The sequence below is a fragment of the Protomyctophum bolini genome, assembly GCF_963924005.1.
Source record: "Protomyctophum bolini genome assembly, chromosome: 6".
NCBI classification, from domain to species: domain Eukaryota; kingdom Metazoa; phylum Chordata; class Actinopteri; order Myctophiformes; family Myctophidae; genus Protomyctophum; species Protomyctophum bolini.
Window position 1 is genome coordinate 23,539,879 of NC_137867.1, and position 16,183 is coordinate 23,556,061.

Below are 16,183 nucleotides of genomic sequence, written 5' to 3' on the forward strand. Positions count from 1 at the left end.
ATTCATCAGAACAATTAAACACATATACACTTTTATGCAAAATAAATCATCATATACACAGTTGGGGTGGGGCGGGGACTTTACCTTTTATTTATAGGTTCCAATTTTGAATTGCAGCCGCCCATGAGTGCTCTTTCAGAGCGGTTTTGAAGGAGTCTTGGAATGGGATTCACATTTCTTAACGGCTATTGGTAGGACGTTCCAAGGGCGAAATTAGTTTAACCCCTTGTTTGAGCCTGAGGTTTGTGGAAATCCCTATGGTGTTGTGATCATGGACTTCATTGACATTAAGGAAGTATTATGACAGGTACATGGGTATCTTAGTCGTGTAGCGAATCTTGAAGACCAGGTCCATTGCAAGTTGCTGTACTCTGTTGTCAAGCCTAAGCCATTCCAACCTATCAAAATGAGTGGGGGTGAGGTGGTTTCTGGGAGTTAGGCCAAATAGTAGCCTGACCAGTTTGTTTTGGGATGTCTCTGGAGCCTTGTTTTAAGGGCCTTTGAGGTGCTGTGGTACCATGAGGTGCATGCATACGTCGAAGAAAGCTTGTTAGGGTCTTCAAAGCATTTTTTCTGACCAGTGAGGAGATCCTGTACAGGAATCGTGTTCTTTGGTTGACCTTTTTGATTACATTGGTAGCCATTTTAACACAGGAAGGCTAGGTAGTTAATTTTGTCCTTTCTTGTATGTACATCCATTTTGCTATTGCTAGAGGGTATGCGGTAATACTCTGGGCCTAATCGCACAGGAATGAAGGGGTTGGATGGATGGATGCATGAAGAGGCATTGCCATCCTTAGAGCTCTGCTGTTTATTTAGCTAAAAGCATGCATAGTCAGTCCAATGTGTGACTATCCCACATGAAAGGTATGAGAAAAGTAAGACCTAGACCTTAATATCCCTTTGTTTTTTGTCAAGTACTGTACCTAGAAGTACAGTATCTGGGATGGGGGAGGTAATTCATTGGGATTCAGGTATATGGATAGTAGATAATGTCCTGACATCACAAGGTCAGTCCTTTTTTCATAACAGAAGAAAGATCCCTGAGGGATGCACTCCATTCTTCTCCTTGTGGAGTCAGAAATATCAGTTTTTGCTGAGTACAGCAACACTTCTTGCTGTCCCTGAAGGAGATGGCTCCCTCAGTGTGTGTGTGTGTGTGTGTGTGTGTGTGTGTGTGTGTGTGTGTGCGTGCGTGCGTGTACGTACAGGGAGGGAGACATATACAGTATGTGTGTAAGGGAGAGTGTGATGGTGCATATTCAGGGATCGCTGCAGCCGAGCTCTGCTGAATGGGAAGCTTCTGTCTGTTGTGTTTGTACACAGAAAAGCTCTTGTTTTGAAAAGAACAATCCGGTTTTTCAGATAAAGAGACAGAGACAACATCCTTGCTGCTGCATTGAAGTGTTACAGACACATCATACCACCTTTCCCCCTCCCTGAACTAAAACCTTTTACATTTGATACAAAGGTGGCAGCTACTGTAGGGCAGCGGGAGACCGTGTTTACTGTTTATGCCTCCCTGTAAGAGCACTTTCAAAATGCTGGATCATTTCATTCTTTCAAGTAAGAAAAAAGTAAAATCACCTTTACCAACCATTTCAGAGCTAAATCGTTCGAAACAGAGTTAAATCATAAGATGTTTTTATAGTGAATTGCTGTTCATTGTCATGATCCACAGGACAGTATATGAGTCGACATGGGACATGTCACTTGTGTGATGCTGCCTGTCGGCAGTGCATGGGTCCTGAGACGGAGGACTGCACCAGCTGTCCCCCCACACGGTGAGTAATGATTTAACCAGTCTTGAGGCACAGTTATCATCAGGTCACACCGCAAAAGAGAGTAAAATGTGCTGTTATACTGTACATAAGTCAATTTTGGCCCTAAGCATCGTGATAGAAAGGACATGGATCTTCATAATTGGTCATCACTCATCACTAATACTAATATGATAAAATGGGAGAAAAAACAATCCTACTTGGTCTGTGTCTCATATGAGGACTGTGGACAATTCAGAAACCCGCCTACCTACCAGTGACATCATCGTTATATATTTTATTTAATCTTTGTATTAAAATGAGAACAATGGCTTCCATTATAGCATGCTAACTTTCCAGGAATAGAAAGCCTGCAGTTTCTATTAGCTTGGATTTCCCATCGATGATGTCACTGGGAAGCAGGTTTCAGAACTGTCCACAGCCCTCCTCTGAGATATAGACTGAGTAGACAAAAATGGTGCCATATTATCATGCCATATTAGTGAGGACCAATTATACGAAGATAGGTAGAAAATGGTTGAAGCTGACCTTTAAGTATTGTTACATAAACTGTTCTGTGCGAGAGAGATAAATTGTCTTGATTTCCACATACTTTATAGCCTATTTGTTGTGAAACAGCCTATTCGTGTTGTAGTAGCCTCGGAAATCCAGACGTTTTTATTTAGTGTTGTAGTGACATTAGAAATATTCATGGCATCATAAAACATAATAGGATCTGTGATTAACTGTGCATTTGAAACTATTGTTGTATGTTTCAACCAAACCCAAACGTACAGGTTCTTTGATGACGGACGCTGTGACATCCGTTGCCGGAGGGGTCGCTATGCCATGGAGAGGCAGTGTCACCTCTGTCATCATACCTGTCAAGAGTGCATTGATGGGGGCCCTGACAAGTGCACCAGCTGTGACAAAGGTAGAAAATATTAATGTACACAGTAAAGGTCCCTACACACCGGTCGCGATTTTTGGATTTTTAGCAGTGTTTCTCCATCGGTTTTCCGAAAAACGCGCCCAGTGTGCAACCACCTTAAGTCACTAGAAAGCTGCAATTTTGTGAAATTGCAAGTGGTTGCCCGGCCTGTGGGCTGTGGCCGTTGGCCCGTCGGGACACGAGGAATCCCAATGTAGGCTATGTTGCAGGTCCTGGCTTAGCAAGGAAATTAGTAAGGCAAAAAAATGCCCCAAATAAATGTGTGTGTGTGTGTGTGTGTGTGTGTGTGTGTGTGTGTGTGTGTGTGTGTGTGTGTGTGTGTGTGTGTGTGTGTGTGTGTGTGTGTGTGTGTGTGTGTGTGTGTGTGTGTGTGTGTGTGTGTGTGTGTGTGTGTGTGTGTGTGTGTGTGTGTGTGTGTGTGTGTGTGTGTTTTACAGGCAGTATTATGGCTCTCAGAATTTGTATTTACACTAGTGAGATACGGTTACACACTCACACACGCCCTTATACACCAGACAGCCAAGGAGATGATTAGTACCAGATTTCCCCCTCACACACTTTCTCACGTGTGTACAGACACTCTCAATTAACCAGTTAGTTTGTCAGACAGTGTTTGAAAATGTGGTTCCGTTTAACTGCGGGTTTGTCTGAAGCTCAATGAGACATAACAATAATAACATGACAAGAAAGACCCTCCATGTGTCTGCGTCTGATTCATTTCTCACTGAAATGGACCTCCCTTATCTCAGCCGGTCATACGGGGTACAAGCTTGCTGCCTCCATCCGCACACACTCAAAGGCAGATGCACATGAATGCATGATGTACAAATACTTCGTCCAGCATTATTTAATTAGACACTGACTGTTGAATAAGAAACTTTGAGGTTAAGGTTGGATTTTCCTGTTGCTCTCTCAAGAAGGAACAATGGAAGAGATTGAGAGTGAGTTGGAGAAAAGTCAAGGGGGGAAATGGATGTGTGGAGGGAACAGGGAAGAAACAGTCTCAAAGATGTGTACACAAACACACGCACGGGCGCATGCGTGTGCGCGAGCGCGCACACACACACACACACACACACACACACACAATTGCTCGAACTTTTAAAGAGATGAGTTAATTGTGTTCTCTAGGTCGGATCTGTGCTGCTGCTTTACAGTAGAGTATTCAAAATATTTTTTACGTTTCAAAATGAGCAGAGCAGTGACACAGCCTGCCTATAATTCTTCACATTCACATGATTGTGTGCACAAGAGTTGACAATGCTAAAACAATGTGCAGTAACTACGATGTATTGTTATGAACAGCTATTTTCAACAGATTCACTATTAAAACTTTCAGTGGACATGTATGTACATTTTTATTTCTGTATTTGTGTGTAGAACTGATTTTGTATTAGTGTGTGTATTCTGTGTCTGCATTTAGTTTGTTTTCATGTACAAAAGATGGTTCTCAGATGATAATTCCCTGTGTTCTCTCTCTCTCTCTTTCTCTCACTCTATTCATTCTCCATCTCCATCTAGATAAGTTTGGGGTGGACAGATATCTGTTTGAGGGAGAGTGTCGTGACACCTGCCCTGAGGGACATTTTCACTCATGGAGGAGACATTGTGAGCCATGTTCCGCCAACTGTACTGTTTGTACTGCAGCCAACCGATGCCTTCACTGCAGTCCAGCACACAACCTCAGAGATGGGCTCTGTGTTCCACTGGTGTGTGGTGATGGTGAGAGATGCTGGTGTACTCAAATCCAAACATATATTCCCCCCGCCACCCACCGAGTTTGTAATTCGCTGAATAGTACAGTAGTTTCTACTTTGTTTAGTAGTATTGTGTGACAGTATTGTGTGTGTGTGTGTGTGTGTGTGTGTGTGTGTGTGTGTGTGTGTGTGGGTGTGTGTGTGTGTGTGTGTGTGTGTGTGTGTGTGTGTGTGTGTGTGTGTGTGCGTGTGTGTGTGCGTGCGTGCGTGCGTGCGTGTGTGTGTGTGTGAGAGAGAGAGTGAGAGAGAGAGCATTGAGGAAAAAGCCAGGCAGAGTGTGTTTGTGAGTGTGTAAGGTCAAGCAGGGGAAGGAAGAGGGGAAATTCTTACCACATATGGCAGACAGTGACACGTCTGAACACATTGTGAACCAGAGACCTTAAATTCAGACACCCTCAACAAGAACCTACATCCACTCCACATCCACATGCACCTATGGCTGGCACGGGAGATGGACTTGTACATTAATGTCCACTTTGTATATCACTGTATATTCTCTCTGTCTGTCTGTGCTGTTGTTCAAATGTCCTTTTTTGGTGTGACAAGGGAAAAAATAAACCCAATGTCAGAATGATGCTTTTCTTTTTCCCCCCCTATTTCCATTGCATTTATACATTCTCCTCTGTTGTCTATTTAGTAATGGGGGAAAGTCTGTCTCTGCACTTTGTGTCCTTACTGTTGTCCTCTCTGTCCATCAGGTGAACTGGCTGAACCAGAGTATGAGGACTGTATCCCCTGTGAGCAGGGCTGTAAGAAATGCCAACAAAGTGAGTTAACTACTGTATAAGCACTCTTCTTTCCCTCTATCTCTCTCTCTCTCTCTCTCTCTCTCTCTCTCTCTCTCTCTCTCTCTCTCTCTCTCTCTCTCTCTCTCTCTCTCTCTCTGGTTCATCTTCATTGTTGTCTTTATCCATACATCACGCAACTTGGTATTCACTATCTCTACAGTCATGTGATCAACACGGATCTGTCCACTTCCCCATATTGCATCCCCATTGACTAAGATTGCCTTCCAAAGTTTGCAGGATTGGTCCGTTTTGAACAAAATTTCTGTGTAATTATGCACATGCATTCCCACTGCACTGATCTGTGTACAACTTTGTATGCGCAGTGCGCACTCCCCAGAGGCCAAAGAAAAACCTTTGCCCTGCATTTTCCACATCTGCCTGTTATAGTGCCATCATGGGTCCAAGTTTTGATAAACACATTTCTTTATATTACTCCTAAAGATTTTATCCATACATCACGCAAATCGGTATACACTATCTCAGTGCATGCTCACAGTGGAGGTATTTGATTAACTGGACACAGAGCTAAAGCTGGCAGAGACGGGTAAAAAGGCCCTGCACCATACACACACACACACACACACACACACACACACACACACACACACACACACACACACACACACACACACACACACACACACACACACACACACACACACACACACACACACACAGACACACACACACACACACAGACACACACACACACACACACACACACACACACACACACACACACACACACACACACACACACACACACACACACACACACACACACACACATTTTGAGTCTTGAGGAGAAAAGGGTTAGGGTTAGACAATTGGATTGTCTCCCTGCTGCCCTGGCTGATCACCACCTTGCTATAATTACTTGCCGTAAATCATCATAGAGTTAGTTCTCCCTGCAGAACTGTAAAAACAAAATATATCATACATACTGGGATTTGTTCATGGGACAAACATCTTTTAAAGATATAAGGGATTAATCTCATATTTTATTATGATTAAAAAATGCTAATAACAAATCAAAACAGCTCGGCCTGTCAGCAGAAGCCACATCAGTGGGTGAATCCTTCTTTCTTCTGTAGGTGATGATAAGCAACATCCCAAAGAACACTGTCATTGTTGTTGAGCTGCATGGTGTGAGGAGGAGCCAGGCTGACACAGTGTTCTGGCTGGAATAACTCTCCTCTCACTGCTATCACAGCCAGCCCACCACCCATTCTCCTTCAGCAATCATTGTAAACCAGTCAGTCAGCAGATTAGGTGGAAACTTGTTGCCCTTGCAATGTGATGCTACAGGCTAAAGTAAGGTGGAATGAATGGAGTAATCAGCATGATTACAATTTACATGTGTGTCAGTATCTCTATCTGTTTGGAATCTGGATTCATTCGGATCTTACAGTTGACATGGACATACGTGTGTGTGTGTGTGTGTGTGTGTGTGTGTGTGTGTGTGTGTGTGTGTGTGTGTGTGTGTGTGTGTGTGTGTGTGTGTGTGTGTGTGTGTGTGTGTGTGTGTGTGTATGTGTGTGTGTGTGTGTGTGTGTGTGTGTGTGTGTGTGTGTGTGTGCAAGCTCCCATTGCAGAGCATACCCGCCTGATAGTATGTGATAAGAAGCAACCCCTATCCATTCCATTCCCATTTCTCATATCACATAATTTCTGTACTTTTCTTCTCTGCTTATCATCAGTTTTTACACTCTCTCATCTTCTCATCTCTCAGATCCTTTGTCTACATCTACACTATAGGGCACAGAGAAGTGGGATAACTGGACTGGTACTGTAGTTCTGTAGTTTTAAGCATGGCACTGAGACTATGAGTGTGATCCTCCACTCCACTGTCTGTGTAGGGAGAGCAAGTGTCATGTCAGTTCACTGTTTTTTTATTTGGTTTGATTGTAGAATACTTTAACTCAGTGGTTGCAATGTTGCGCAAACATTGGTCAGGGGTCATTAAGAGACGAGAGAAGCTCGGCATTGTTTCTAATATTCAACACATATCGCATGACACACTAATAATGCAAGGTACGGGTCTCCAATTCTCTGTGACCTAATCCATACAACATGGCTCTCGAAAGGTCAGGAGAAAGGTAATCTTCTAATTGTTAGCAAGCCTCTCTACTGTACCTCTCACCCTGTAAACTCAGACTGAAACATTTCTTATTATCCATCCCTGTGCATTCATATTTATATTCAGTTGAATGGAGCATGGGCATGTTGTTTGCCATGAAATGGAAAAAAAGAAAAACATTCTCCTATTGTTTTAAATAGATTGGAGAGGGCTCGGTTGGGGAAAGGAGCAGAGTGACTTCATCCAGTCGGTAGATGTTGGGTTTTTTCCATACGGTACCGTGAGAGTAGATATTCTTGGGTGGTCCCAGTAGGAATGGATGCCCTGTGGCAGTGTTAATGCCATGCTTTACCCACTGAGCTGGAGTACACAGGTTAAACGGTATGCTTACATGCAGTAGTGAACATGCTCAATGGTTCCCAGAAAAGACTGAGAATGTCAGCAGTTTTGTTGGTTAAAGTATAATAGAATAAAAAAGCTGGAGGATTGATATTTGAGAGAATTTGCCCTACTTACTAAACGTGCCTTCAGTCTTTCTCTTTGCTCCCTGTAATCCTTCTCTCCTCACCTTTAGTTAGAAATACATTCTGCCCTATCGTTTTCACTCCAGGTGGTGACATGAAGAGCAAATCACACCACGTCTTAATTCCAAGTGATTATAGCTCCATTGTAGACTTAAGCCTAATTTATATTTGAGTTTAGTGTCAGCTGTCTTCACTGTACTGTGTAGACTGACAGTGAACTGGAGTGTGTATGTATGCTCAGTTTGTGTGTGTATCTGCATGCATGAATAAACTTGTCTCGTGCGCATGTCTGTGCAGGCATGAGCTCGGCTCACACATGTGCAAAAGACTGCACTGTTACTGTAAAGTAGAAGTATAAGTGGCCTTTGGAACCAACAGTTCCCGAGCCACACGATCAGGAGCTATATTCACTACTACTTGCTATACTATATGATGTGTGTGTGTGTGTGTGTGTGTGTGTGTGCGTGTGTGTGTGTGTGTGTGTGTGTGTGTGTGTGTGTGTGTGAGTGTGTGTGTGTGTGTGTGTGTGTGTGTGTGTGTGTGTGTGTGTGTGTGTGTGTGTGTGTGTGTGTGCGTGTGCGTGCGTGTAAACATGTGTACATGAGTAGTATGCGTGAGAGATTGTGCATGCAAACCTATAAAGTCAAGTCATTAGGGGTGTCCCCACACTTTACAAATTAGACATTTAGCAGACACTCTTAATCCAGAGCGATTTACAGTAAGAACAAGAACAACATGGTAATACATCAAATACACCACCATCTTGTGCAATTAATATTTATGTGGGCACTATTTTATCTCGTCACAACAATCACCCAAAAGGCATGATTTCCGTCTCCTAGTACTCTGTCTTATATTCTTTACCTCTGTCCCTCCCACCTGTCCGCTGTCAGTCTCTCTCTGCATGAGTAATTACTCTCACAGGTAGTGGCTTGTCTACAGTATTGACGTGCAAACCTATAATGTGTGTTAGGTTGTGGGTGCTGGCCTGGTGTTGCTTCTCTCAACTGTAGACACAGTCCCAGGGGGCTGTGTCTACAGATTTTATTAAGTTTTTATTATCTCCACCAGGCACAGATGTTGCAGTCACCTCTGTTTGCTTGTTTGTGTTTCTGTGTGTTTATAAATTATACGTTAATAAAAGTTGCTCTGTCCGATTTTGGTTTAGACTAGAGTTGCTGTTCATTGGAGTGGCTGCACCACTCAAAAAAGAAAAACTTTACTAACCTAGGTGTGTACCTCTCTCTGTATTTCTCCATTGTTGTATTTTTCCTGTAGGCTATCTCAGTAGCTCCCTTGATCTCTATGTCTTTGGGGGTTGTTCTGACAGTATGGTGCTGCAGGATGACAGGAGGATAGCGTTACCTTGGTTACCAGTCCGATGGTTTTGATTGACAGGAGGAATTAATTAATTGAATTAAGATTTAATTATATTCCGGACCATGGCGCTCACGCACGGCACGCACACGCACACGCACACACACACACACACACACACACACACACACACACACACACACACACACACACACACTCACACACACACACACACACACACACTCACACACACACACACACACACACACACACACGCACACACACACACACACACACACACACACACACACACACACACACACACTTGTTTGGCTTTGCTCTTTGTCATGCCAGCTATTGTTAGGCCACTCGTGGTCAGTTTATGTATCTACATCGATAGACGATACCCAAGGTTTGTTATGATTCCTTGCTTGCTTGCTTGTTCTGGGGCCTGTTTCAGAAACTTGGATTAACTAATCCAGGATTTAAACCAAAACCAGGCTTGTTAAATCCTGGTCTGTATTCCATTCCACTAAAGCCAAGGGAGGCTTAGAATGGGTGGATACACCGTGGGCACATTTGAGCCGACAGGCGCAGCCAAAGGAAGCTGACGCCCGGCTTTTTAGACAGCTGGTGGATGGAAAAGAAGCTCCACCCCCACGGCTGACTGCCGCAGAGGTGCGCGTTTCCGGGAATCTGTCCGTCGCGGCAGTCAGCCGCGGGGGTGGAGCTTCTTTTCCATCCACCAGCTGTCTAAAAACTCGGAAATTACGTAAAATACAGCTTCTTCTGTCCGCGGCTGTCGGCTCAAATGTGCCCATGGGGTTATCGAGCCAGGATCATAAAGCCTGGCTGAATGCAGAGCCTGGCTTTTCCTCTCTAGACCCATTCGGTGGTACACAGATTAACAGATCTTTCTTCTTCGTGGGGTATTATGGCAGTTGGCATCCTTAATAGTTGCATTACTGCCCCCTTCTGTATATCTCAGTATCTTTACTAATCTATTCCAGACTTACTGATACAAGGACTTTATTTCTAAAAGAAATACTGCTGCTGTAATTAAAGAGAGACAATACTCTCAATAGTGGATAGACTGAATGATTAACTACCCCAAAAATATAGTCTACATTTTACCACTACTCTTAACTTAAAACTTCTTAATGAAATCGTCATAATAAACAGAATTATTGTAAGCATAATGATATTGTAACACCTCTGAGGGAGCTACATTTGGGGAAGGGCCAGTTGCCCAGACAGGGGACAGACTGGTGAACCGTGGGTCATGTGTTCAATAGTGGGTGGGTTTTTTATATAATATAATATAATATAATAATTCTTCTTTACCGCTTGCACCACAGCACACCTATTCTGGGGGAACATTCACCAAAAGTAGCTGATCTACAAGCTCACAAGCTGTTATGATGAGGTTGTGCAGCCTATATATTTTTGTTCTTTGATTTTGTATATAGTGTATGAAGCAACATAAACCCATAATAATTGAATAAGTGTTGAAAAAGCATTGGTTTGTGTTCAGATTGACTGCTTAAAGACATCAGGATTAGGTTAAAACTGGCTCTTAGTTTCCATGGTAACTAGTGTGGCATTGCTTTCATGAAACTGAATCAAGCCTCAAACTTAATCTGGCAAGATTAACCAATTTTCATGAAACCGGTTAATCGCTGATCCAGGATATATTAAACCAGGATATCTGTTCAATCCCGGTTTAATCTCTAATCCAAGTTTCGTGAAACGGGTCCCTGCATTTACCCAAACAGATGTTTGACTTTAGTGTGCAGGGTAGGGTGAGCATTGAGCAGGGTAGCCTAACTTTATTATCTGGTGTTAGAGTGCCCTCTGCTGGTTATAAGAGAAACGGAGGTCGACTGCAAGAGAACCAGTAGGCTACCCTGTTTGTAGCTCTAAGGTTGTACGTGGAACAGAGAGCTGGTCTTCAAAATAATTTGGAAGTGAGGTTTATAATGTGACAACGAGAGAGGAACTCAGAACAATCATATCCTATCTAGTAGAAAGAACCTTTATGTGTAGCCTTTCTCCAAAGAAAACTAACACAAAAGAAGTTGAAGGTTGTGTAATTTTCCTTTTCATTATGCCATTGTGACAGTCTCATGATAACCAGTGTGGTTGCCAAGACACGAGTCACACATTGTTCTCCATATGTGGAGCTGGTAACGAGGGGAGTGAGCCATTCATTATCCATGCATACTTTTCATTTGACCAACAACAACAAAACTGGTTCTAAATGTTCTCCTTTGACAAACAACATTGATTCTAAATGTTCTAATATGAGAAATAAGGTAAAATAAACATGAAATAAACATGGGGCAAGATATCCGTGCTTTGGGCGAGATATCCACGCTGTGGGGCGAGATATCCACGCTTTTCGAAAAGTGAAGACGGCTCACCCAAAGCCGTGGATATCCACGGATATCCCAAGTCGTGGATATCCACGGCTTAAGCGCTTGGGGCGAGCCAGAGAGAGATTTTTACCTGTAGTCTACTATATTTTTACCTGTACTTTTAAACAGAGAGAGAGAGAGGGGGGGAGGTAAAGTGTCTATTTAGAGAGTTGAGGGGGCCCAAGGGGGGTCATCACCAGCCTCTTTTGTTTGAGTGTGCTGGGTCGTTACTACAACAAGAACAGTCTGTAGAACAACAACAGATCCACCTGTTGGTGGCGCTGTAACTGGCCAATGTGAAAAGGGTGGGATATATTCCTCAGCCTATGAAAGTCTGTGAAAGATTCCAGTAAATTGCACACTGCCTTCATGATTTGAGTCATTTTCAAAAATCCACCTGTTGGTGGCGCTGTAAGTCTGTGAAAGATTTCACAGACTCCAGGTCCCCAGCTAAAATTTTAACTCTAACAAGTACTGTACTTTTAGAAGTAGAATTGACATAGAATAGTACACACCAATAGACAACAAACAAACAACTAATTTCAGTAATGGAGGAATGGAACACCTTTCCAGAATGGAATTTCAAGTTCTGTACTTTTAGGCAGACATAGCAGAATAGTACAACAACAACAACTAATTTCAGTAACAATGGAGGAATGGAACACCTTTCCAGAATGGAATTTCAAGTTCTGTACTTTTAGGCAGACATAGCAGAATAGTACAACAACAACAACTAATTTCAGTAACAATGGAGGAATGGAACACCTTTCCAGAATGGAATTTCCAGAACAATGATGACACTGACCTTCATCAAACTCTGGATAGCCATATATGGTTTGACATAGGCCTACTGGGGGCAGCAGTGGCTCAGGGGTAGAGCAGCCGGATGGGAACCACAAGCCAGTTCCAACCCGGGTTCCCCCAAATTAGTGTCGAAGTGTCCTACAGCAAGACAATGAACCCCTAATTGCTCCAGATTGGTGCCTTGCATGGTTTCCTCTGTCCTCTAGTTATAATATAGTTATATATATATAGTTATATTGTTATGCAATAGACTCTGTTGCATGTGTGTGACTTTGAATCTTATTCTCCATTGCAGAGGACGACGGGGTACATCAACAGGGTACTGTGTGCCTCAGCTGTGAAGAAGGCTACTACAAGTACATTTTATTTTATATATATATTTATTTATTTTCTTTTGTACAATTATTGACACATAATTTAACATATTTGACCCTGTTTATGGCTCTCCCTTTCTCAGTTGTGTAGTCATTATTGTCTAATAAATTATACCTTGATTGATAATATACCTTGATTGACCCTGTGTGTAAAAGACTTTGGTCATTCAGATCAAACTGATCTCTATATATGGTATAGCCTACAATACATTCTAAAACCTCAGTCTTAATTTAACTGTGAAAGTGTACAAATGTAACCAAATGGACCATAAAGCATTATCTCCTTTCCATTTCCTCTCTCAGGTATAATACAGACTGCCATAGGTCATGCCCAGATCGGACGTACAGTTTAAACGACTCAATGATCTGTGCCGGATGTGTGGACTCCCACTGTGCTAACTGTGACCAGGACCAGTGCTACTGGTGTGAAGACGGATTCTATGTTTTCGGTACAAATTTAAATTTAGGATGCGTTATGCATATGTGGCCCAAATTGTGAAATCTGTAAAACCCTCTCTGTGTTCATTTATCAATTTGTAACTCCTGGAGGCTGGAGGAGTCATTCTCAAACGATTTAATTTCGTGGACACTTTCCTGAGGTTTTTAATGTGTGTAATATGTGGTTTTAGATATTTTAGTATTTCAAAGTGCCCATGTGAATGTGATGTCAATAGGCACTGGTCTCACTTCCTTCCTGGACTACATGTTGTCTTAGTATAACAGACCTCCCCTCTCCACAAGGTGGGGTAGTGCACCAAAGCATAATGGTCATTGTAGTAATCCAGCAATCTAGTCAAACCCTAGTCAAACACACAGACTTATTATTTTTCTGGCCATAGCTACAAACTAGATACTATTAACATTGAGTGACTGGAGTTTCTTCCAGCGGTGAAATGTCCCTTTAAGTGAGACCACAATGTTACATATTAAGCAACCCCCCCACTGTTATATAAAAACATATTTGTACACTCTCAAAGTAACATTGAGGATTTTACTGTGTATAAATGGTCATGCTTTATGTTTGTTTGTGTCTCCTCCCCAGATGGAGATTGCGTTGATCATTGTAGCGATGGCTATTTTGTGGACGAAGAGAGTGAGGACTGTGAGCCTTGCCATCGTGCTTGCATAACCTGTGGTGGGCTAAAATACAATGACTGTGACTCCTGCGAGGACGGTTTCACACTGGAGAATGGGGAGTGTTTGGATAACCGGAGGTTGGCCTCCTGCCCTGACAAGCACTTCAGGAACAGTACGTCACCAGTACCCGTCACCAGCTAAATACTGTTCAACTATAGCCACATAGGTTAACATTTAAATCTACATTCCAAATATCTTTGGGTGCTTACTGCTGTAATGCAGTATGCAGGGGTAAAGTTCCTGCCCACCCACCACACAGAGTAGAGTAGACTAGACTAGACTAGACTAGACTAGGACTTGACTAGACTAGACTAGACTAGATAAATATGATAAATATGAATTTGTAATTCAACAGCAATGGTATTTGTTATGATTCTGAAACATCTTGTTCAAAAATATTTTTGAATATATACTTGAATAATAGGCTATATGAATTATGTTTGACACTTTATCATGACTCATCAGTATTTAGGCCCTGCCCTGCCTTTTGTTTTAGAGAGGAAACAAGACAGGGATCAGATTAGATCCCTGTCTTGTTTAGGATTCGATCGCAGGTTCTCATGCTCTATAGGAGCATAAAGGTCTGTGTACTAAATGGCTAAGCCACCACTCAGCCCATTTAACGCCTTTTAATTTCTCCACCACTACCCTAAAATGTAAGGTTACGTTTTACTCTACTGTCATGACAGTCAATTATTTATGTCCTAAGTTTGTTGTTTTTATGTCACCAGGTGATGGTGACTGCGAGCATTGCCACCCTTCCTGTAAGACATGCTCTGGTCCAGGAAATGGAGACTGCAACACTTGTGACTTAGGTAAAGTCTGTTGCACTGTTTCCTTTGCCTAATCTTTTATGTAAAGCACATTGAATGACGTTGTTGTTTAAATGTTTTATACAAATAAATGTTGCCTTGCCTTACACATGATTTTTTTTTATTAGCAGTGTGTTTAGTTAGTTTTATCTCTGTCCTCCAGGGCATTTTCTGACTGCCCAACAGTCCTGTGTGTCCCACTGTCCATCTGGTACATTTGCTAACGGGACATCAGGCCAATGTGAAGAATGTCTGCAGGGGTGTGCCGTCTGCCAGGACAGCAAGCGTTGCCAACGATGCCGCAGTACTGGATACACACACCTTTACCTGCAGGACGGTGTGTGTGTGGTGGAGTGTAAGAGGTAATTCGTTTTTTTCTTCTATCTATAATATCTATCAGTCTGTATGTTGCTTACACACACACACACACACACACACACACACACACACACACACACACACACACACACACACACACACACACACGATTTAGGTCACATTATATTATAATACCATAACGTCTCAGCATCTTGTAGCTAGGTTTTGAATCAGTTCCTCACCTTTATCCAACTCCTCTGGCATCCCTTTCTCGCTCTCTCTCTCTCTCTCTCTTTTCTCAGGGGGTTTCCTCAAGGCGTTGTGTGTGTGTCTTGCGCCCCAAATTGTGCATCATGCGAGGGCAATGCCACTCACTGTCTGAGCTGTGCCATACAATACCTTTTAGTGGACCATTCCTGCCAGGGCCACTGCCCTGAAGGACACTATGCCACAGAGACAGAGTGTTTGCGATGCCCGCCTGACTGTAAGGTGTGCAACCATGATGGCCTGTGTCAGGGTAAGAAAGGTTTGAAAACCACTTGAATAGAGGAAATCGGAAAAGGTTCCTGGCTTTCTGTACCGCTGGTGAACTGTGTAGCCTAGATCTGGGATCACCAGGGACCTCACCAATCCATTCTATCATAATACAGTGTATGTGATTCTGCGATTCATTGTGATTAAAAAAAATAATATCTAAACTTGATTTGACTGCCATAAAAAGTTGCAATTTCTCAAAAACACTGCTCATATTATGAGAAAAACTGAAATCAATACATTTCTCGTCATTGTATTTGTAAGTGCAATTAGAACAATAAATTAATCATTTTAATATACAGTATGAATAACAAATAAAATATGTTGTGCTATCTTTAGTTCAGTTCCACCCAAACTGAAGTTTTAAGTCAGGATAAAAGTAGGCTGGACATTGGCAAGAACTACCATAGTCTATGAGAACTACTGAGGAAATACCAGGAAGTTCCGGTCATCTGGACATATTTAGCCCTGTACTTCCTGTTCTTCTGGTTACGTGGTTAGAGATGGCAGTAGTTCTTTTCCAGGCTTTATTTCCTTGTGAGAAATACATCTGAGAACGAGTTTAGGGTAGAAGTGAGTAAGTGACGAGGTAATACACGTAAAAGTTAC

At 42.5% G+C, this 16,183-nt stretch overlaps 1 protein-coding gene across 1 annotated transcript in view; it reads left to right on the forward strand.

Annotated features, from left to right (window-relative positions):
* Positions 1 to 11,515: 11,515 nt before the first annotated feature.
* LOC308316950 (proprotein convertase subtilisin/kexin type 5-like) overlaps positions 11,516 to 16,183 on the forward strand; it is a gene marked incomplete at both ends in the record, with an annotated part of 8,891 nt that continues 4,223 nt past the window's right edge. The window contains 7 exons of the mRNA XM_080765741.1: positions 11,516 to 11,561; positions 12,695 to 12,755; positions 13,077 to 13,222; positions 13,816 to 14,022; positions 14,642 to 14,725; positions 14,886 to 15,084; positions 15,343 to 15,557. Coding sequence (XP_080621867.1) covers positions 11,516 to 11,561; positions 12,695 to 12,755; positions 13,077 to 13,222; positions 13,816 to 14,022; positions 14,642 to 14,725; positions 14,886 to 15,084; positions 15,343 to 15,557 — 958 coding nt within the window. The remainder of the gene's footprint in view (positions 11,562 to 12,694; positions 12,756 to 13,076; positions 13,223 to 13,815; positions 14,023 to 14,641; positions 14,726 to 14,885; positions 15,085 to 15,342; positions 15,558 to 16,183) is intronic.